At 38.7% G+C, this 22,802-nt stretch overlaps 1 protein-coding gene across 2 annotated transcripts; it reads right to left on the reverse strand.

Moving 5' to 3' along the window:
* Positions 1 to 287: 287 nt before the first annotated feature.
* On the reverse strand, positions 288 to 21,423 carry PLK4 (polo like kinase 4). 2 transcript variants are annotated; one of them, XM_008267947.4, is made up of 16 exons: positions 21,137 to 21,423; positions 20,398 to 20,493; positions 19,595 to 19,690; positions 19,403 to 19,517; positions 14,528 to 15,548; positions 12,719 to 12,819; positions 9,722 to 10,092; positions 8,791 to 8,895; positions 7,983 to 8,085; positions 6,966 to 7,115; positions 5,346 to 5,479; positions 5,150 to 5,241; positions 4,861 to 5,005; positions 3,624 to 3,764; positions 2,434 to 2,540; positions 288 to 917 (listed from the first exon to the last, which is right to left on the reverse strand). In XM_008267947.4, the coding sequence occupies exons 1-16, from the start codon at positions 21,164 to 21,166 to the stop codon at positions 815 to 817; spliced, it is 2,910 nt and encodes a 969-aa protein (XP_008266169.2). In that variant the 5' UTR covers positions 21,167 to 21,423; the 3' UTR covers positions 288 to 814. The 2 variants fall into 2 exon arrangements, with proteins under 2 accessions (XP_008266169.2, XP_008266170.2); XM_008267948.4 differs by lacking the exon at positions 21,137 to 21,423 and adding an exon at positions 20,934 to 20,967.
* Between the last annotated feature and the right edge of the window lie 1,379 nt (positions 21,424 to 22,802).

Consider the following 22,802-nt stretch of genomic DNA (forward strand, 5'->3'; position numbering starts at 1 on the left):
TCCAGATATAAGAGTGGAGAAGCAGTACGTTTAACATTTACAAAATTAGTTTTTTTTTAAATCTTTCCCCAAACTATTTCATTGTTTATTGTAAATAACAGTTTTCCCCAGGTATACCATAAAATTTCTGTGATGTATTGTCTTCCAGTTGCAATAAAAATTACTGAGTTGCATCAACTGAAAAAAAAAATCTGTCTTTCCCTAAAACAGGCAAGAAAATGTAAAAATAGGTTGTCTAGTAACTCACTTTAAAACAAGTATTTAATTAAATAAATCAAAAGATAAAGTAGCATTGCCATATTTATTTTTTATAAAATGCATTTGCAGAAATGTTTCATCAGACACTGGTGCTACAAAAATAAATATAAAACAAATATACACGTTTACATATTTACTTATAACAAAAATACACATTATTTACAAGTTCAAAAATTCAAAAACTCCAGCATGTTTGTCCATGATTCTCAACATGTCTGAGAAGTAGAGGAAACAATGATAGCACAAATACACCACACACTGTGCATATTTTTCTTTTTAAAAAATTATTCAATACAAATATATGAACACAAAATTTGAGAGTATGTTCTAAGAGCAAAGTTTGGTGTCCTATTTTATTCTATGGGCACAATATTTGATAAGTGACTCAAATTTCATTCTACTCTGTTCTCTCAGAATACAACCTTTATGGTAGATTAAATGATCTTTTACAGAAAGGCTTTCTGAAGAAGTTATATTAAATAAAAAGTAACTTTATTTGAAAGCCAACAAAAAAGTTATTTATTAAACATATGTATATATCTGAAAGGAGTTTTAATCATTGGAAACCGGGAGTTGCATTAGAAAACATCAAAAGGATGGAAGACAGACACTGTAATTTCTGTCTGATGTATTCTGGTAACTTTTCATTTTCTCCATACCTAAGTGAAACAAAAGAAAAAAGAAAAAAACATAACTTAATTTCTTATTTCTTATTAGAATACCAAAAGTACCTTACACTTTTCAGTAAATCTTCAATAAGACACTGTAGAAAAATTATACAAAGTTCTTTCTTAAACATGATTCCTTTAAAAGTAGATCAATTTCTAATCATTTAAACATAAAGAAAATTAGATAAAGAAACTTAAAGTGGTTTAATCAGTACTAAAATAAGCTGAAAATCTGAATTCCTAATTCTAAAATCAATGATAGACACTTTATAAAGCATGTGAAACTGCTTTTAATAAAGCCTCTCTCTGTAAAAGTAGTTCTTTAAGTGATGGTACTGCAGAAATATACATTTAACAAAAAAGCACTTGGCAGCTATTCACAAACTATATTTCTCCCAAGTATAAGGAAATTCCAAAAGTTCACAGAAAATGAATAAAGAGACATTTATTTTGGTGCAGAAATGATGCATGCATAATTTTTTGAGAATACACATCTTCCACGAACTTTTTAAAGACCCATAGTATTTCCACTGCTCATGAAGTAGCATGCTTACACTGGCATCTTCAGAACCACACCTCTTTAAAGCAAGTCATGGCCAAATTCCTTATTTTTAGCATGGTGCCCACCCCGAATTTTCATATAAATGAATATATAGCCATCTGTAGAAATCTGCAGGATTGGTTTCAGGACACCCCAAGGATAAAAAAACTGTGGATGCTCAAGTCTCTCTTCAAAATGCATAGTATTTGCATATAACTTATGCTTATCCTCCTATATACCTTAAGTCATTTCTAGATTATAATACCTACTATAATGTAAATATCATGAAAATAGTTGTAACTGTATTGTTTAAAGAATAATGACATGAAAAAAAGCACTGTTCAGTACAGACACAATTCTTTTTTCAAATATTTTCAATTGCAATTAGTTGAATCCTTGGATATAGATTCTGCAGATACAATGAGGCCAATAGCTTACACTCAAAAAAGTCTTTCCAACATTAATCCCTTTACATTAGGGATCTTGCCTTTCATTTGTGGGAAATAAATCAGGTAATCTCTGACAAGAAAGACTTCTTGTCTGTTCCTGTAATTTTAGATGTATTGCTTTGAACTTAAAATCAAAATCTAAAAGGGTCAATCTATTTAAATTCTGAAATAATGTTAAAAGAACTCTAACCACTTATTCATTCCAACTGCTTCAGAAAATGACAAAAATGGGTATTATAGACAAAAATGGGTATTATTAAAGCTGTTGTTAAGAATAACAGCAGCTTTAAAGAATATGATTGTTGCCAAAATGAAAACATTAAATTTATTAAATCACTTAGTTCAACATATAGGGAAGGTAAAATCATAGCAGAGGGCTGTTGTTAAGAATAACAGCAGCTTTAAAGAATATGATTGTTGCCAAAATGAAAACATTTATTAAATCACTTAGTTCAACATATAGGGAAGGTAAAATCATAGCAGAGGGCTAAATTTCAACCAGCATTTCCAGTCTTACCTAGTTGTTTGACCATTTGGTGATGTATAACTGATAGAAGAAACGCCTGCCTGCACAACCAGCTGCGATCCATCATTGAACTGAACCCACACAGCTCCACTAGTTAACTAGGAAAATAAGCATACGAAATTACCACACACTAGAGGACTTGAGGTTCTTAAAAGCTATGCATATTTAACAAGTTTTCCACATAACAGTAGTAGGAAAAAAAATCTCCATCATTATAAAATTAGAGTTATGGTGGTAGTAGCATTGAAAATGTCTTTTCCAGATTATTCCCTCTCTAAGAGCTAGGACATTATAATATGCAGATTATTCTAAATGAATTTTGTTTCCTACTAATTTCCATTAGGATATCTGAATAGCTTTTTGGGTTTTTTTACATATAAAATTACTTAGCAAGAAAGGACTTAGGAACTAACAAAAGCCACAAGAATTATTCTTAGGCTGTAAGAATTTCTCCCTGGCCTGAGAATATTACATTTCAGACTTTGAAACTTCTTCCTTTAGTCACTGACACAAGTGTGCCATTCCAAAGAGGGAGGAGGCATACAGTACAGAGAAATAAACGTGGATACTGGAAGCAAACAGAACTAGGTATACATCCAGAATCTGCCAAAGTTCAAGAAGTTTATGACTGTGCAAGTCCATCTACTGCTATGAACCATAACTGCACTATCTATAAAAGGAAAAGTTATACTGGGGATAAGCTAGACAATGTATGTGAAAAACCTGGTGCCGCAGGGCAGGGACGCCACAAGGGGTACTTCCTCTCCAAAAGTATGAGGCTGCATTTTATTTCACTGATAAGTAAAAGTACGTATGTTACACCCGAGTCTCCAAGCTTCAAGCTTTCTGAAAATATCCACATACCGGTCCACATCTACACACAATCCTATAATTTTGAAACTCATTTTCCAAATCCTGTTATCATGGTTTTTAAAAACAAATGCAAAAAACAGTTCACTCAGACCCAGCAGGCAATCTTGTATCAACAACACCTAGTATTCCACTGTAAACAAATAAAAAATGCTAAAATTCTAAAGGATGTAACCAATGTGCACAATTTATAAAAGCATCCTTATAAGGAGAAACCAGTAAAATTATGTATGTGTGTATTTGATCATTGTCTAATCAGTGTAAAAAAAAAATTCATACTGAAAAAATTCACTTTTTTATAAACTTCTCACCTGTGTAGCCCAACCAACATCTTTCACAAAAACAGACTTCAAAAGTTGTGCTGATTTAGGAAGACCATCTTTTAGATTGCTAGAAGAGATGTTTGTTCTGGAAGCTGTAGTTGTATGGCCAAGTCCCTCATTTGTAACTATCTACAAACAGTTAAAGGACAGTAAGATGTTATTTCTCAGCATTTTTTTTTAATAAGCCAACTTCAACAAAAGCAGAAAATTACTAGATATTTATTAGCTTAATTTTTTAAAAAGATTTTATGTATTTATTTGAAAGGCAAAATGACAGAGAAAAGAAAAGAGAGAGAGGGAGAGAACTTCCAGCTGCTGGTTCACATCCCAGATGGCCAAAACAGCTGAAGTTGGGCCAGGCTGAAGCCAGGAGCCAGGAACTCCATTTTAGTCTCCCATGTGGATGGCGGGAACCTAAGTACTTGTGCCATCAGCTGCCTGTCAGGCCACTGGCAGAGCTGGCCTGGCAGTGGAGGAGCCAGGGACTCCAATCGGCACTGCGGTGTGAGATGCAGCAGCTTTTCCCACTGCATCACCACACCAGCCCTGAAATAACTGCTTAAAGATTTTAAAATCAAAATACAGCTAATTGTTGAAAATTAGAAAGATGCAGAAAAGAAAAATATCACACAACTGCTGTTGTCATTTTGGCAGATTTCCTTCATCTTTTCACCCGAGGCACGGGCTGTCATAGGTGCAATCACACTGTGTGTGTGTGAGCATACTGACAGCCCATTTCTCTAATGCTGCGTTTTCCTACATCACTAAGTAGTCTTCACTGGCATGCTGTTTCACTGAGTAAATATAGAATAAATTTACAAAAAAAAACACAAAAACTCGATTCCTGGCTTCAGATCAGCCCAGCCCTGGCTGTTGTAGCCATTTGGGGAGTGAAGAGTACACAGAAGACCTCTCTCTCTGTCTTTCCCTCTCTTTGTCTATAACTCTGCCTCGCAAGTAAATGAAACAAAGAAAAATAAAAAATTAATTAATTAATTAAGCAGTTTGGAGAAGAGCATATGAAAAAGCCCTTTGACCTGTTCAAAAGAACCAACAGAAAGCCCATTAGGCTCAAGCACAGTCAGTATGTGATAAAGTGGCTCAAGGTGAGGCCGGAAAAGCAGGTGGGTGATAAGAGAAAGTCACAGTAAGGAATTCTAATTTTATGTGAAAGGCATGAGGCAATCACTGAAGGGTTTGAAGTACAGAAGGGATGTCTACTTACAGGATTAACTATTTGGGTCTGTGCTGGAGAAACAGCACCACTCATGATCAGTCTGTTCAAAGATGGTGCCTCTCTCACTGGGTACTCTGGATCCACTGAAGGAGGAGGTGATAAGGCTGAAGGTGAAGTAGTAATACCAGGTTTTCTGAAGGAGAAAGAATTGTCCAAATATATTCCCTTAAAGCTTTCAATTTACAAGAAACTAAAGAATGTTTAAAATGTAAACATTAAATAAAAAAAAAAGTATCTTACACATCCTAGCTAATGCTTAGGGTTCCGAAATACTTACCTTCCTACAATTATTGGGAAGAAGGGGGCACTCCTACTTTTCTTTTCCTCTTCTGAAATTACAGATTCCAGTGCTAAACAAATACGATGGCCCTGTTGCAAAAGAAAATGTTTTCTGTCAAAAGTTCACCTAGACCATGCTATCATTACTAATCGGTATGAAAAAACCAGTTAGAATGAAAAAATTAAGTATGTACCTCATTAGCATGGTCCATATATTTTCTTATTTCCTCTTTGAAACTGTTAACATCACTGTCACCTTTTAAACTGTAAGAGTACCCAGTTTTTTCAATCACCTGAATAAAATCTTCTGTTTTGTGTATTTTGGTTCCTAAAAAACAAGCAGAAAATTATTCTCTTATCATTTCTTTACCTATTCCCAAACTTCTACACATTATCACTTCAGTACCTAATAGTTCCTAGATCAAGGTATCATTTATATTCATTTATTAACCATTAACAAAATGACTCTCAAAGTAAGTCAATAAATACAGGCAATCTATTTTCCTTTTCAGTTTATGTCTGGTTTATATCTGATATTTTTGTGACATTAAAAAAAATCAGCTTCAGTAAAAGTAACATAGTTATAATTATATGAGGAGTCTTCAAAAGAGTTCATGGAAAAGGCACATTATGAAAAACTATGTATGGATTTAAAAAATCTTTTGCACCAAAATAAACTTATCCTTTAATCAGATTTTCCATGAACCTCTTAATGTACTCCTCTATGTGTATGGTAAGAGCTATGTGCTGTGTCTCCCTTAGAGGAAGCTTTACAGAACAAAAAGTATATTATCTATGCAGAACAGATTTAGAAAATCAGAGTCTCTGGTTCAACCCTAAACTTTTTGTCTAATTTATAATTCTCATAACTTAGTATATGCTCATTTGATTATTTAGTAAGAAATAAGATACTGTTTATTTCATGTGATTTTTAAACATCAATCTGGGCATAGTTAAATGGCAGCTAAGTAGGGAAAGAGGACTACTATACAGAGAGTGCACTCCAAAAAGTCTGTGGAAGACGGAATTAAAAAAAAGCTTTTGGTGCAAACAACTTCTGAAATCCATGCACAGCTTTTTTACGATACACACTTTACAGACTTTTTGAAGACTTCTATTGTAGGGTGAATTATTTATAAGAAGGTATTATACATACATATATTTTGGTTAACATGATTTAACTTGTAACTTATATGTATGGATAAAGACATGGATGCACAAATGAAGAGTTTCCAAAAAGGTCATGGAAGATACATACTGTGAAAAAACTATAAATGGGCCGGCGCCGTGACTCAATAGGCTAATCCTCTGCCTTGCGGCACCGGCACACCGGGTTCTAGTCCCGGTCAGGGCGCCGGAATCTGTCCCGGTAGCCCCTCTTCCAGGCCAGCTCTCTGCTGTGGCCAGGGAGTGCAGTGGAGGATGGCCCAAGTCCTTGGGCCCTGCACCCCATGGGAGACCAGGATAAGTACCTGGCTCCTGCCATCAGATCAGCGCGGTGCGCCAGCTGCAGCGCACCGGCCGCGGTGGCCATTGGAGGGTGAACCAATGGCAAAAGGAAGACCTTTCTCTCTGTCTCTCTCTCACTGTCCACTCTGCCTGTCCCAAAAAAAAAAAAAAAAAAAAAAAAACTATAAATGGACTTCAAAAATTAATCATTTAATTCTCATTAACTTTATGAAGTAGCCTTGTATATATTAAAACTTTCCACATTAAGAGGGGGGCAGAAAAAGAAATGAACAAACAACAACCCCACACACTATGATTAAATTATAAACTAAAGGAAAAATTTGCCACTTCTAATCAGTACTTACCATCATAAAACCAAACCTCAAAATCAGCACCAGGAGAGTTCTCCATTAAAACACATTTAGCATATTTTGTAAAATAAGTGATTTTGGGAGATTTAGATCTTACAAGCTGTACAAATCTGGAAGCATACTGATATTTTCGCCAATACTTTTCTAAGGGGAAAAAATGTAAAAATTATATATTATTATATGGAAGAAAGTGTTAGCTTGACATATATATTTTTATTAATTTTTATTTCTAATAGGTTTTCTTGTGTGTTTTATTTATTCAAAAGACAGACAAAGATAAAATGAGAGGCTCAGGGAGCAGGGGTGTGGGGGGATGGAGTGGAGGCGGGGGCGGGGGGGCAGACACAGAGTATTCCCTCTTCTAGTTCACTACCCAAATGCTCAGGAAGTTTGGGGCTGCCAGAAGCTGGGAACTCAGTGCAGGTCTTCCATGTGGATGGCAGGGACAAAACCACCCGAGTAATCACCTGCAGCCTCCCAGGGTCCACACGGGTGAACCAGGTACTCTGCTAGGGGACATGGGTGTCTTCATTGTTAGGTGAAACACTTGCCCCTTGTTTGTTTCTAAAAGTCATTGCAATGAGGTCTTAATATTCAATGCTTATTTCCCCAATCCAGGATATCCAGAACTGAACTGGGAATCCAATTTGGCTAACCACAACAAGAAGCGGTCATGTATGCAGCACTGCAATAATTTCAAAGGTCAAAAACTAGATATGTCATGTTACAAGTTTTTGTATGATTCTAGCCAAACCAATGCAAGTACACAAATTAGTGTGATATGACTAATATTCCAGAGTTAGATTTTTCTTAAAAGCCTAAAGCTACATTGTAAGAATACGAATAAACACTGGATGAATAAGGTACATTAAATTTCACCAGATACTAAGTACATAATTATGATCCACTGTAGCCTGCATAAAGACAAGATAGGTACAAGCCATCATATCTATTCGGTTTATGAATATATGCATCTATTATCTAAACTTACTTTCTGGTAAATTTACATACCTGGTAAATTGTCAAAGCTGTATCTACTGATGTTGTCAGTAGGTGAGGGTGGTCTGTCAGCAAGAGGAAAACCTCTTCCATCATTTGGATAATAAACAGTAATCTGCCAGGAAAAAAATGTAAGAATTCTAATTACATAGCATTAAGTTACTTGAGAGTATGAAAAAAGTTCAAATGCAATATTAAATATTTTATATAAAAACATTCTTCTCTAAAAGTATTTTTGTTTTTTAAACTTAAGCCAAAGTTAGATTTTATTACTAGCTATAATTATTTTTTAAGCCGCATTAATTTATTTAAATATGTTTAGTATATTATTTCAGTTTCTGAATTTCAGAGACACATATATTAAGAAAACTGGTATTTAAAAAATTTAAAGACTTCTCTTGGGGCCAGTACAGTGGCATAGCAGGTAAGGCCACCACTTGCGGTACTGACATCCCATATGGGCGCCGGTTTGAATCCCGGCTGCTCTACTTCCGATCAGCTCTCTGCTATGGACTGGGAAAGCAGTCCAAGGATAGCTAAAGTCCTTGGGATTTTGCACCCACGTGGGAGACCCGGAGGAAGCTCCTGGCTCCTGGCTATGGATTGGTGCAGCTCCAGATGTTGCAGCCAACTGGGGAGTGAATCAGCGGATGGAAGACCTCTCTCTCTATGCCTTTCCTTCTCTGTGTAACTCTAACTTCCAAATAAATAAATAAATCTTTAAAAAAAAAAAAAAAAGGCTTCCTTGGAGAATGAATCAGGATACTAAATGCTTAAGTGATGATTTGAAGTTGTAAATAATAAGGTAACTTCATATTACCGTATTTCCATCACTAGATATTTGGAGAACTTCTTTCACATATTCTTGAGATGTATGTTCCTTTAGAAGCTCCACACACACTTCCTCAGAATCAAGTATGCTCACCTAAGGAAAAAATGAAAATCAGTATCAATTCTCTTGTTTACTAGAATATTTATGACATATATCATAGTGAAAAGAATAGTACTTAACCATGGTAGAAACAGCTCCTAAAATGAAAGTCAAATAGCTGCTTCACTGCAACAGACTAGACCAGAGGTCTGTTTGAGCACACCTGTGAGCCATAAGGCGCCAAGGTCAGAATGTCTAATGAAGTGTGAAAGGATAACCAGTGAGAGAACAGCAAGCAGAAGGGAGGGTGGAGAATAAGGGTTTTGGTAAGACAAAAGCAAGCCAAACAAAGGCAAAACTGGGTAAAATGGGAAGCAATGAAAACACAGCATGAAGATCCAATTAAAAACAAATCACCATTCCCAATTCTTATTTGACAATTTTGAAACTCTAAACCTACATGTGGTTACTCCTTTGCTTTAAATAGTTTCAAATACTAAAAGGGAAAAAATGAGTTATGCTTCCTATTTTACCTTTCTGATTTGGGACAAATGTAAAAACAATAAAAACGAAAGCCCAGGGATAAGTACTGAAATTGTGAATAAAATAATGCTTAAAATATATAGCCAGTATTATTTTTAAATGTTTTTCAATCAAATCCATTTTACTTAAACCAATAAAGTTGAAAACTAATCAGTATTAATTTACTGTTATGGTAGAATTATTTTTCCCCCCATAAACACCCAATCTTTAAATAATACTTCATGATGTATATACCACAAAGTAAAGACATTAAAGGGAACTAAAAATAATCGTGTTCGCAAGAACTATATTCACAAGCAAAGTATCATACAGTAAATTAGAAAACTAATGGACATACCACAGCCTTTTTGGTTTTCTGTCTGATGGGTTTTAACCTATGAGCAATCAAAGGAGATGTTATGCTTCGTAGTGTTTGCTTCAGATAACCCAGTTTTGACTCCATACTCCTAGTTTTGCTTTGTTCAGAAACAGGATCTAAGCCAAAACCAGATTCTTGTTGAATTATTTCAGGCTTGCTGTGAAGTCCAGTGATGTATTTCATAGTATTCAGCTGCTTAAAACAATGTGCATTATCAGGAGCATCAAAGTTCTTTTTGGCTTGTGTATCAGTCCAAGAATTTCTTGATGTGTCTTTCTGCAAATCTGGGTGCCCCTGGAAATCTCTGTTTGGACTGATGCTGTTGGGCTCAGTGGTTTCTCTTAAATGACCTATTTATAATAGAAAGAACAATTTAGCAAATAACTAAAAAGACCAAGACTACAATGTTATGGTGCTTATAATGGCATTTTTTGAACAAAAGAAATATAGTAAAATAATGTTCACATTGTATTCAGGATTTTGGTAAATCAGTAGTAGGTTTATGGCTGCACTTAGTGTGGGGGGGACTATGTGGGGATGAAATGTTAATTTGTTCCTCTATAGTAGCAATATATTACAACATGTTATAATATTATACATATAAAATAAAATTTACTTTAAAAATACAGTAAGAAGAAAAAGCACGTAACATTTCTAGCAGTGAACTATAGAAACGATCACTGAAAGTAGTGTTTATAAATTTTCTAATAATTAGACAGTTTAAGATATAACAAAATAATATAGCAACTATTTAAAGGACTTTAAGATTTATTTATTTGAAAGTCAGATTTACAGAGAGAGAGGGAGAGGCAGAGAGAGGTCTTCCATCTGCTAGTTCACTCCCCAATTGGCCGCAATAGTCAGAGCTGTGCCGATGCAAAGCCAGGAGCCAGGAGCTTCTTTTGGGTCTCCCATGAGGGTGCAGGGGCCTAACAATGTGGGCCATCCTCTACTGCTTTCCCAGGGAACGGCAGAGACCTGGATAGGAAGTGTCCTTTAAGGGGGCTGGTGCTATGGTCTATTGGGTAAAGCCACCACCTGCAGTGCCGGCATCCCATATGGACACCGGTTGGAGTCCCAGCTACTCCACTTCTGATCCAGCTCTCTGCTGTGCCCTGGGAAAGCAGTAGAGGATGGCCCCCATCCTTGGGCCCCTGCACCCGCAAGGGAGACCCAGAAGAAGCTCCTGGCTTCAGATCGGCGCAGCTCTGACCACTGGGGCCAATTGCAGAGTGAACCAGCAGATCAAAGACCTCTCTCTCTGCCTCTCCTTCTGTGTAACTGACTTTCAAATAAATAATAAAAAAAATCTTAAAAAAAAAAGGACATTTTAAGCCAGACTTTGAAAGAATATCTTTAGTATTCACAAGATTAAGACAGAAAAGATATTAACTTGAAATTAATTATTCATTCAAGGCAAAAACTAGTCCCTAGGGCCACCTACTATTTCTAAAGTAAACCCAATGCACTAACAAAGGCAGATATGTAAATTTACTTTTAAGCCAAGAACTATTTACACCATCTTTATTTGGGTGATATGCAAGTAAAAGTAAAGACACCATATGAATACCTTGTATATTATTAATCTTTATACTATTACATAAATATTTGTATCTATATTTACTCCTATTGAGCTTTATTTACCATTTTATATTTTACATAAGTTAGAATTCACATGAGAATATTTTTAAACATCTGATTACATTACATAATTTTTGAGGCAATTTTTCATATTAAACTCAAAATCTATGTGACAAATTTTTTTTTAATTGACCTTTCAGTGCATTTCTTCCTCACTTCCACATGGTAGAAAATATTCTGTATCAAATAACATGAATTTTAAATTGCAGCCAACACTATTAAATTTTTATAAACAAACTTATCTACACATTTCAGACAAATACAAAGTATATGTATATAAAACAGAAGTACAAGATTAAGTACCTGGCAGTTTTACAGTTTAAAGACCAAACTTAGCTCTCTATACCTATTCCTTTCAAATAAATGAATAAATCTTTAACAAACAAGCAAGCAAAAAACCCAAACATGAATTATTCTAACAAGCACATATGAAAACATTAATTCTCCTTGGAGCTCCTGAAAATATTTTTCTAAAAATATTAATAGACTCTTGGATGACATAACAACTCTCTGCTTAAGTTACAGCCATATTATCCACTCTTTGCAAGGTAATACAATACTTAGTAAAAGAAAGACCTCCTCCTCTCCATATGTCTTTTTCATTCTCTTTATTCCATCATTATTTCCCAACTTACCTTCTGTTAATCTGTTATGTTCATTAATGAGGACGGTCTCCTCCTCTCCGTATGTCTTTATCATTCTATTTCATCCTGATTTCCCTACTAACCTGTTAATCTGTTTGTTCATTAATGAGGAATGTTTAAACTTCAAACTGTATACATAATGAAATGGATGATAGCTGCTTTGAAAATGTTTAGGTTTTAGTAGCTGTGTATTTCAGTGTAAGGAGTCACTGGAAGACAAATGTTCTTATCAGCTTCTAGTTAAATAAGATCAACCACATTTCGGTTATCTTATGGGCACTAACAGTAGGTGCTTACTGTAAAGTTTCAAAGCAGAGGGGTTAACAGAGGCTGTGAACCAGTGTGGGCTGGAGCCCTGGCTCCTCTACTTAATGACTGGGTAGGCTGGGGAAATTAAACTGTGCCACATATGCCTCATCTGTTAGAAAGGGGTAACCATATCTTCCTCATAAGTTTTTTTCAATAACTTAATAAGTTAATCATCTATCTATTTCAGCATTAAGGACAATTGGCTGACTTACTGTAAATATTCAAAATGAATTAATACTTGCTATTGCTATTATTTAAATATACTCTTATTTAAATTTATTGAAAGTGCTTTATTTTCTTAACAAAATCCAAATAGAAAACTGCAATGCTTGGTAAGAATGCAAGTTATTAATTTCTTATTAAATACCCCGTTGAAACCCACCATTTATTTGCAGATTCCCAAACCACTGTTGCACCATTTCAGCCTGAGGTGTCTGATCTGAAAATGGAAACGGAGTTTTTCCTGGACAAAGGCGATTTGAGCTAAACAAAAGAAAACAGCACCATAAACTAATCAAAATCATCACATACATTTTTAATCAAAAATATTAGAAAAGGTGGATATCTTTATTTGAATACCTGAAAATTTTAAATTGTAGAAACAGTATTTGAATTGTCTCTAAAAAGCTAAACTTCCATGTCAAAATGCCCATTGTGATGTTTCCAGATGGCTACTGCTCTAAAAATCAGAAGAATAAAAAATGCTGCAACTACTAAACAATTAGTTTTCATGTTAGAAGTAGCCAATACTATGATTACTCATCACTAAGGCTCACCTTCTGTCTTTCAAAGTGTATATTCATTATTACAGACATATTTAATACAGGATACTTTGCACTGGACTCCTGCTCTGTATAAAATAAAAAGGGAAACTAAAAGTTCCCAAGTATTAAACACATGCTATAAAACCATTTATAAATATACTCTCTTTTAAAGGAAAATTTAAAGCATAATTCAAAGCTATTCTAATTCTCCTATCAAGAAATGAAGATCTGGGGCTGGTGAGGAACAGTGGGCTAACCTGCCACCTGCAATGCTGGTGTCCCATATTAGAGTGCTGATTCAAGTCCTGCCTGCTCCGCTTCTGATTTAGCTTTCTCTTTTTTTTTTTTTTTTTTTTTGACAGGCAGAGTGGATAGTGAGAGAGAGACAGAGAGAAAGGTCTTCCTTTTGCCATTGGTTCACCCTCCAATGGCCGCCACGGCTGGTGCGCTGTGGCCGGCGCATCGTGCTGATCCGAAGCCAGCAGCCAGCTGCTTCTCCTGGTCTCCCATGGGGTGCAGGGCCCAAGCACTTGGGCCATCCTCCACTGCACTCCCTGTCCATAGCAGAGAGCTGGCCTGGAAGAGGGGCAACCGGGACAGAATCCAGTGCCCCGACCGGGACTAGAACCCGGTGTGCCGGCGCCGCAAGGTGGAGGATTAGCCTATTGAGCCGCGGCGCCGGCCTCTGATTTAGCTTTCTCTTAATGCAACTGGTAAAGCAGCAGATCACAGCCCAAGAACTTGGGCCTCAGCCACCCACATGAATTTCCCAGCTTCTGGGTTTGGCCTGACCCACTCCTGACCACTGCTGCCATCTGGGGAGTGCACCAGCTGATTGAAGATATCTCTCTCTCCCTCTGTCACCCTTTCCTTTGAACAAATAAATAAATAAATAAATCTTTTTTCTTTTTTTAAATGGACAATTGAGAAGTACCTCAGGACCACTTGAGTGTTTTAAGAAAGTGCCGGCGCCGTGGCTCAATAGGCTAATCCTCCACCTTGCGGCGCCGGCACACCGGGTTCTAGTCCCGGTCGGGGCGCCGGATTCTGTCCCGGTTGCCCCTCTTCCAGGCCAGCTCTCTGCTGTGGCCAGGGAGTGCAGTGGAGGATGGCCCAGGTGCTTGGGCCCTGCACCCCATGGGAGACCAGGAAAAGCACCTGGCTCCTGGCTCCTGCCAGGATCAGCGCGGTGCGCCGGCTGCAGCGGCGGCCATTGGAGGGTGAACCAACGGCAAAGGAAGACCTTTCTCTCTCTGTCTCTCTCTCACTGTCCACTCTGCCTGTCAAAAAAAAAAAAAAAAAAAAAAAAAAGAAAGTATCATTCATTGTCCTGAGAAACCCCTTAGGATAGATGAAACTTTAACTACATTAGCACAGTGTTTACTGGTTTACCAAAAAACGAAATGTTTTTAATAAATTATTCTTACAGTGCTTGATCGACATCAGGTCTTTCAAAAGATCCAGAATTATTCGAAGTCTTTTCTTTAAAGAAGTGAAAAATATTGACATTGCTGTGTGTGGGTGAGTATCTCTCTTCACTTTCATCTATTTCTGATCTTTTCGACTTCAAGAGCATTTCTTCTGAATGACACCGTTCCATTGTACACATCTTTGCTCGAGACTGAGTGTTGTAAGTCTCAGATCTGTCAGAGGAATGGGCTCTGCGAAGGTATCGAGAATGCGGCCTTTCTTCTGCCTCTTGGATTACTCTACCCCTTCTACTATCACCAGTTTCTTGATTTCCCCACTGAGTATAAAAACTGCTTCCATCGCCTGCAGAAGAAAAATCACTTGCATTTTTATTCTTTGGAAATACAGTCATTTTATTTGGGAGTGGCTGACCAATCAAAAGTCTTCTTCTGTCAAATAAGCTACCATTCATACTGGTACTGGAAGAAGCTGTAACTGCAGTAGAAATCGTAGCGTGTCCACTATCAATGGAGTCTTCCACAGTTCCTAAATCTTTATTTTTTGTTGGAGAATTTCTAGACATAAAAGGATGGTCCATTACGGAAGACAGACTTAAGCGATCCGCTGGATTTCTACGAAGCAATTGGTGAATAAGGTCCTTGGCTTCTCGTGACAAAAAAGCTGGCATTTCATAATCTGCCAATACTACTTTATTTAAGGTGTTCTTGACTGTGTCAGTGTCAAAAGGTGGTCTCCCAATAAGTAATGTATAAAACATACAACCCAAGGACCAAACATCAGATTCAAGTCCATGTGCACTTCGAGTTGCAATTTCTGGTGAAATGTAATTAGGAGTTCCACATAAAGTATAGTGCTTTTCATGAGGCATTTTCAATTGTGTTGCCAGTCCAAAGTCGGCAATCTTGATGTTCATATTACGTGTAAGTAAGAGGTTAGAAAGTGTGAGGTCCCGGTGTAGTATACCATGAGAATGAAGATACAACAGTCCTGTGATGATCTGGTACATGAAGTGTCGAGCTGTTAGGATGCAAAAAGGATAACTTACAATTTAGAAAATCTGGACGATTCAATGTTTAGAGTAACACTAAAAAACCAAAGTGTATTTGCCAGAGTATGAAGTTACAACGCTTGCTTGCCGCTTGGATTTACTGACAAAAATATCACTGTGGTGCTTTCACAATATTATCTCTTTCTTTTCAAGAAAAACAGTCATTCCTTTTAATGTTTGTCCTCTCCTAAACACAGCTAAGAAAAGCTTAATTTTACTGCAACTGGTGCTGACTAGGGTACCTAGTAACCTAGGAGTAACCAGAAGTTCTTATGGATTAAAAGTATCTATTTATAATTGTATAATTATGATTATACAAATTGTATCATCTGTAAATATATTCTAATTAAAAAAAAACCCTAAAATTCCTTTTATGCTCCCCAAACTCTCCCCAGAAGTATAACTGTCAAGTTGTTATATATTCTTTAATACTTTTTTCTGCATATTTACATAAATTCTATAAACACATTATAATAATGTTTTTCAATGTAAGAATGGTACCAAATATATACAGTTTTTATATTTTTTCCCACTTCACAATTTTTCTTAGAGTTATTTTAAGTCAGTACCATACATTTTTATTTTATTCAATTGCTTTTGATGAATATTTGGGTCATTTCTAAAATATTTTAGGATTATAAAAGATATGGCATTAATCATTCTTACACACTTGTTTTCTTATGTACCTGCATTTACAGAAAATTCAAGGTGGAGAATCACTGTTTCAAAAACAATTTGGCATTTCCAGTTTGCCAAAATACTCCTGAAAAGACTATATTTTCATATAGTTTTTTGTTAACCTAGTCTCAAATCAGTAAGTAAAACGGTACCTTATTATATTGGAGCATTCTCATGATTACTATGGAGTCTGAGAATTTTTCATGTTTACTGGCCAACTAAACTTTCTCTTCTGTGAACAGTCTGCTTATATCCCCTGTCCATTTTTTCTGTTGGATTACCCTTTTCTCTTTAGCCATGCTTTACATTAGTTAACATTAATTTTCTAGTCATACATTTTGCAAACTGTTTTTTTCTATCTTTGTCTTGTAACTGGTAACAGTATCTTTTGTGAAATAAAACTGCTTCATTTCAGTTCAAATTATTGATTCATTTCTTTTATAGCTTTTGCAGGTTCTTTTTTATTTTATTATTCAGTACTATGAAAAATAATCATCAATATGTACATGAGTTTTTCTATTTGTATTATTTCCTTAAACTTCCAACAACAGAATTTGAGTCAAAGAATATGAACATTTAACTATATATCTATGGGCTGGCACCGCGGCACACTAGGCTAATCCTCCGCCTTACGGTGCCGGCACACCGGGTTCTAGTCCCAGTCGGGGCTCCGATTCTGTCCCGGTTGCCCCTCTTCCAGGCCAGCTCTCTGCCGTGGCCAGGGAGTGCAGTGGAGGATGGCCCAAGTGCTTGGGCCCTGCACCCCATGGGAGACCAGGATAAGTACCTGGCTCCTGCCATCGGATCAGCGCAGTGCGCCAGCCGCGGTGCGCCAGCCGCAGCGCGCCAGCAGCAGCGGCCATTGGAGGGTGAACCAACGGCAAAAGGAAGACCTTTCTCTCTCTCTCTCTCTCTCTCACTGTCCACTCTGCCTGTCAAAAAAAAAAAAAAAAAAAAAAAAAAAAAAAAAAAAACAACTATATATCTATGACCAAATTGTTTCCCAAAATAGGTTATATAGATTCAAATGTAAAAACTGTCTATCAACAACCATTGACCACCTATTTTTTTTCTCTAAATATTATTTACTTGACAGGCAGAGTGAGTGGGAGAGAAAGAGAAAGAAAGAAAGAAAGAGAGAGAGAGAGAGAGAGAGAGAGAGACGGTTCTTCCATTCTGCTGGTTTATTCCCCAGACAGCTACAATAGCTAGGCCCAAGCCAGGAGCCAGGAACTCCATTCAGGTCTCCTACATGGGTGGCAGGGGCCCAAGTACTTGCACCATCTTCTACTGCTTTCCCAGACGCATTAGCAAGGAGTGGACTGGAAGTGGAGCAGCGGGGACTTGCTCCTGCACTCTGTGGCTTAACATGCTGTGCCATAACGCTGGCCCCAACAAGCATCTTTCTTTGCTTATCTTCAATCTCAGTTAACAAGGCAAGATAATATGAAAACAAGCATTTGTCTGACACTATATAGACCTTATTTGAAACTGATTTGAACTGTAAAAAATTGTGAGAAATTTGGCAAAGTTTGAAACTGACCATGAATTTTTTTAGCAAGGAATTAAACTTGCCAACATCTTTGTTGTGCTTTTTAAAAGCTCCCTCTGTTGTAAATATATATATTGAAATATTTACAGATAAAAAGATGTCTAGATGTCTACAATATACTTCAACATACTCTGGGGGTGGGTGTTTGGCCTAGTGATTACATCACGGGTTAAAACACCAGCCTCTGGTGTCCTGTAACAGAGTGCCTGGGTTTGATTCTTGGCTCCAGCTCCCAGTTCCAGCTTCCTGCCAGTGCAGATCCTAGGAGGCAGGAGGTGATGGCTCCCATAGTTGGGTTCCTGCCATACAAACGGTTCAAGCTCCAGACCCCTGGTTCTGGACCTGGGCCTACCCCAGGCTCTGCAGGCACTTCCTCCGTGAACCAGCAGATGGAGTCCCATCTTTGTCTCTTTCAGACATAGAACCTCTTGAAAAAAAACAAACTGGCAAATCAGGGGATTCATAACACTACAGAGAAAGTAATTTGATCGTGAGTCAATAGTTTAGGAAGCTAGGAGTTAATAAGTTCAAGGGGGCTAATTATAATACTTCATCTACTTGGGACCGGCGCTGTGGTGCAGTGGGTTGAAGCCCTGGCCAGAAGTGCTGGCATCCTATATGGGCAACGGTTTTGGTCCCAGCTGCTCTTCTTCCAGTCTCTGCTCTCTGCTATGGCCTGGGAAAGCAGTGGAAGATGGCTCAACTGCTTGGGCCCCTGCACCCATGTGGGAGACCCGGAGGAGGCTCCTGGCTCCTGCCTTCGGATTGGCGCAGCTCCGGCTGTTGCGGCCATCTGGGGAGTGAACCAGTGGATGGAAGACCTCTCTCTCTGTCTACCTCTCTCTGTAACTCTGCCTTTCAAATAAATAAAATAAATCTTTTTTTTTTTTTTTGGACAGTCAGAGAGAGAGACAGAGAGAAAGGTCTTCCTTTTGCCGTTGGTTCACCCTCCAATGGCTGCCGCGGCCGGCGCACCGCGCTGATCCGATGGCAGGAGCCAGGTACTTATCCTGGTCTCCCATGGGGTGCAGGGCCCAAGACTTGGGCCATCCTCCACTGCACTCCCTGGCACAGCAGAGAGCTGGCCTGGAAGAGGGGCAACCGGGACAGAATCCGGTGCCCTGACCGGGACTAGAACCCGGTGTGCCGGCACCGCAAGGTGGAGGATTAGCCTAGTGAGCCGCGGCACCGGCCCAAAATAAATCTTTTTAAAAAAATTTCATCTACTTACTTTTCACATTTTATATAATAAGCAAATTCAATAGTTGTTTGTGCTTGATTTAGAAACTACCTTATAATTATCAACAGCATCCTAAAGAGCTTTCTAGGTGTGAAGAATGACACTAAAGTGCCACCAATGATTTAATTTAAAATACAGTTTTGGGGTTAGCAGGAGGATAACTCTCATTTCTGTAATGACTGAATTGTTTTAATTAAGAGCCTTTTTTTTTGAGGGGGGAATCTCTTTTTCTACACTGAAAATAACAATGTAAAGTTTTGCCAAATATTATAAAATCAATATATCCTTTAAAAAGCAAATTCTAATCTACCAAAAGTAAATAAATGAATAAATCAAAAGAAGTACCAGCCTACCTTCATTTTCTGAGAAGGGTTTCATTCTGTTTTTTAGATACCTGTTCATTTCTCCATTATGACACATTTCTAATACCAGGTATACATAGTTGTTATCTTCAAAATAATTATAAAGCTGAAATGTGAGAGAGAATAATTATAATATATGGCAATTCAGTGTCTTTGGCTACTTCTATCAAATTTGTATCTTACCTCCAAAATCGAAGGATGTTTCAATTGGCAATGTATTTTCACCTCATTTTGCACTCTCTGTACCATTCCAGCTTTGTACATGGCCTTCTTATCTATCTGAAAATGACAGATGAGAGGTTTAGATGATAAAATTTAAAAATGTGAAATTGCTAAAGTCGACTTTGAAAATAAAGTATATTTTATATTTAAGAAGTCTGAAGTCCTGTATCTCTAATTTTGAAGTCAAACTTACTGTTTCTTTTCACTGCATATCTAACACAGTGCCTGGCAGACTAGACACTCAATAGAAGTTTTCCCAATGTATTCCAATACTCTCTCTCAATTTAAATTCCTTAAGCTAGCCTATCTATAAGAAAAACAATTCAAATTTAGCCACGCTTTAAAACAAAATTTCTCTTCTATCTTCCAACTGGCTTAAATGATTCTTAATTCACTTTCATGTCAGTCCTATTAAACTGACTTCCAACTATCAAGAACAGTACTTTGGGTCATTACAGTGTAATGTAGAACTATACCTAAGAAAATTCTTAGTATAAAGAATTATCTGATCTCTACTCAATACTCCCAAGTATTAATATTTACAACATATACCAGGTCTACTGAACATTAACGGAAATAAAATACTTATTTAAGTTAAGGTCAAGGCTGTCTCAAAAGGTCCTTAAGCTCAACTGCTGGGCCTGGCATTCCTACTGTCTTATACAATGTATTCTCCACAAAGAAAAGTAAGGAGTTTCTGACACATGAAACCGTACACCTCCCTGGCTACTTGCAAAGTACAAGAGAAAAGCTGATATTCTTACCATTTTGATTGCAACTTCCAAACCAGTATGAATGGATTCAGCTCTATAGACACCAGCAAATGATCCTTTGCCGAGCAGATTTCCAACCTTAAAATCCTTAAAAGTTAAAATTAAAGATTATATGTGATGTCTTACACAAGAGAGGGGAGAGACATGGGAAGGGGCTGGGAAAAGATAAAATGGATCGTGAAGGAATCTGACAAAATTCAAGCACCTTGATAGAGCAGGTGTCTGGGGTGGGAAGCATGTTGACACCTTGCGGGGCTCCCTGGGCTTCCAGGCTGGGCTCTGCATGCAACAACCTAATCTGCTTCCTCCACCTCGGTGCAGCCTTAGCGTCCTCCTCCTACCTCCAGCCAACCCCTGGGAGCCGAGAGCCTGGACAGAATCCCGCCGCAGCGCCCGCCAGACGTAACCGCCATCCCCTTGGGGAAGGGGGAGGCAGCTTTGCCCCCGCTCCAGCGCGGCAGGTCTGGCGGGAGCTATCACAGGAAGTCGCGGGGCCTGGGGAACAGTGCGGGCGGCGAGCTACTCACCTGTCCGCCGCCCTCCCACCCACGGCCTCGGAGGGGCGGGTCGCCCCGCCCCCAAACAGCCGGCCCTCGGCGGTTGGCACCTTCCTCAAGGGTCCCGGCGCCCGCCCCGCAGCCGTTAGCCCCGCTCGTTCCCTTCCCCACACTGGCCTCGAGTCCTGCGCCTCCGACTCCCACCCTCCCCGTAGACCGCCGAGTCTTTTCACCTCGATCTTCTCCCCGATGCAGGTCGCCATATTTCCAGGCCCCGGCTGCTACTCCCCGGATTAGCTCCCTTCGCGTAGTCCCTTCGAGGCAGCGCTCCAAGCAGCCAGCCGGTCTTGGCGCCCATCAGGCTCTTCTCTCTAGGCCGCCGTTCCCGGCGACGACGGTAGAGCCACCGAAAGGTCTCCCTGACACCTTCCGAGGCCTGGGCGGTGCCTCTGTGCTTCCATTTTGAAAAACTCCCGCCGCTCGCCGTCCGGGCGAGGTTGGCCGTGACGTAATGAGACGGGTCGCTCCGGAGAGGCTGCGCCGGGGCGCGCATGCGCAGCAGCCGCCCCTCCGTGGTCCGCGGAGGCTTCCAAGCCTGAGGGCCGGCCGCCGGGAGCGTTGTGGAGACCCCGGGCCCGTTGTGGGGATCCCGGGCCCGTTGTGGGGATCCCGGGCGTCCGCTCCCCGGCGTTCGGAAGCCGCGTGAAAGAGCAAGCCTTAAAGACTGGACGTTTATAAATGGTCGGCTATTTACTTCACGGTCTGAAAATCGACTTCCAGTTCTGCGAACGGTGTTAATACTTAAGAGTGTCAAAAACGTTTAGACTGGACATAAGTGTTAACGTTGCACATGCGCATACCATTGGCGTTTTTTGTAATTTTTTATAACTGCAATTAATGTGTTCAGTACTTAAGAAACTTTATTCTGTTTTGATAAACAGTATGCTAAGTATTATAATATCATTTGAATAATAACCTGCAGTTAACCACACAGGCTTAGGATAGGTAGAGACCTCTGTAAGGTTGAGATGATCCACTTTTTGCAGGTAAGAGACTGTGCTGGCTAGGAAGGATGCATATTAACGGAGCACTAGTACACAAACTAGTTCTAAATCAAATCAAAAGCTCTTTTCTCGCGCCGGTCGGCCGTAGCGGCCATTTGGGGAGTGAACCAACGGAAGGAAGACTTCTCTCTCTCTCTCTCTCTCTCTCACTGTCTTAACTCTGCCTGTCAAATAAAAAATAAATAAGTAAGTAAATAAATAAAATTAAAAGAAAAAACGCTTTTTTTAAAAAAAAAAGCTCTTTTCTCATACCAAGTTTACTACAGGGTATCTACCTGGGAGCTGTAAAAACAAAAATCTCTTAAAAGTCTACTTTCTCCCTTCAAGCCTGGCAGTCTTTCCTTAAAGGCTGGATGTCATAATGCTTGAGTAGTTCCCAGTGAGGTTCTGTTCCCCATCTACCAGACTTGCTTTTGCTATTGGCTTTTCATTGGTTCCTACAATTCGCCATCATTTGAAAAAACTTAATTTCAAGCTTACAGAAAAGTTATAAAACCCTGAATTATCCCTTAGTCACGTTTTAGTGTTCTCTGTATGTGATATACATGTATACAGTATGTACTAGCACATATACAAGCCCATTTTCTAGTTTCATGACTCATTCTGGAACAGGTTGCATATGCTATGCTTTGCCCTCCCCCTTTTTAAAGATTTGTTTACTTGAAAGGCAGAGTGACAGAGAAAGAGACAAAGCGACAAAAAGAGATCTTCCTTCTGCTGGTTCACTCCCCAAATGTCCAGGCTGAAGCAGGAAGCCAGGAACTCCCTCCAGGTCTCCCCCATGAGTGGCGGGGCCACCATCTGTTGCTTGTCAGGCTCATTGGAAGGGAGCTGG

This window comes from Oryctolagus cuniculus, chromosome 8, assembly GCF_964237555.1.
Source record: "Oryctolagus cuniculus chromosome 8, mOryCun1.1, whole genome shotgun sequence".
NCBI lineage: Eukaryota > Metazoa > Chordata > Mammalia > Lagomorpha > Leporidae > Oryctolagus > Oryctolagus cuniculus.

Coding starts and splice junctions, on each gene's coding strand:
- PLK4 (XM_008267947.4), bottom strand. CDS start 21,166: ATGGCGACCTGCATCGGGGAGAAGATCGAG. Junction 15,549..19,402: donor ACCCTTCTCAGAAAATGAAG/GTAGGCTGGTAC, acceptor GCATCCTAACAG/CTCGACACTTCATGTACCAG. Junction 2,541..3,623: donor ATGTTGGTTGGGCTACACAG/GTGAGAAGTTTA, acceptor TTATTTTCCTAG/TTAACTAGTGGAGCTGTGTG.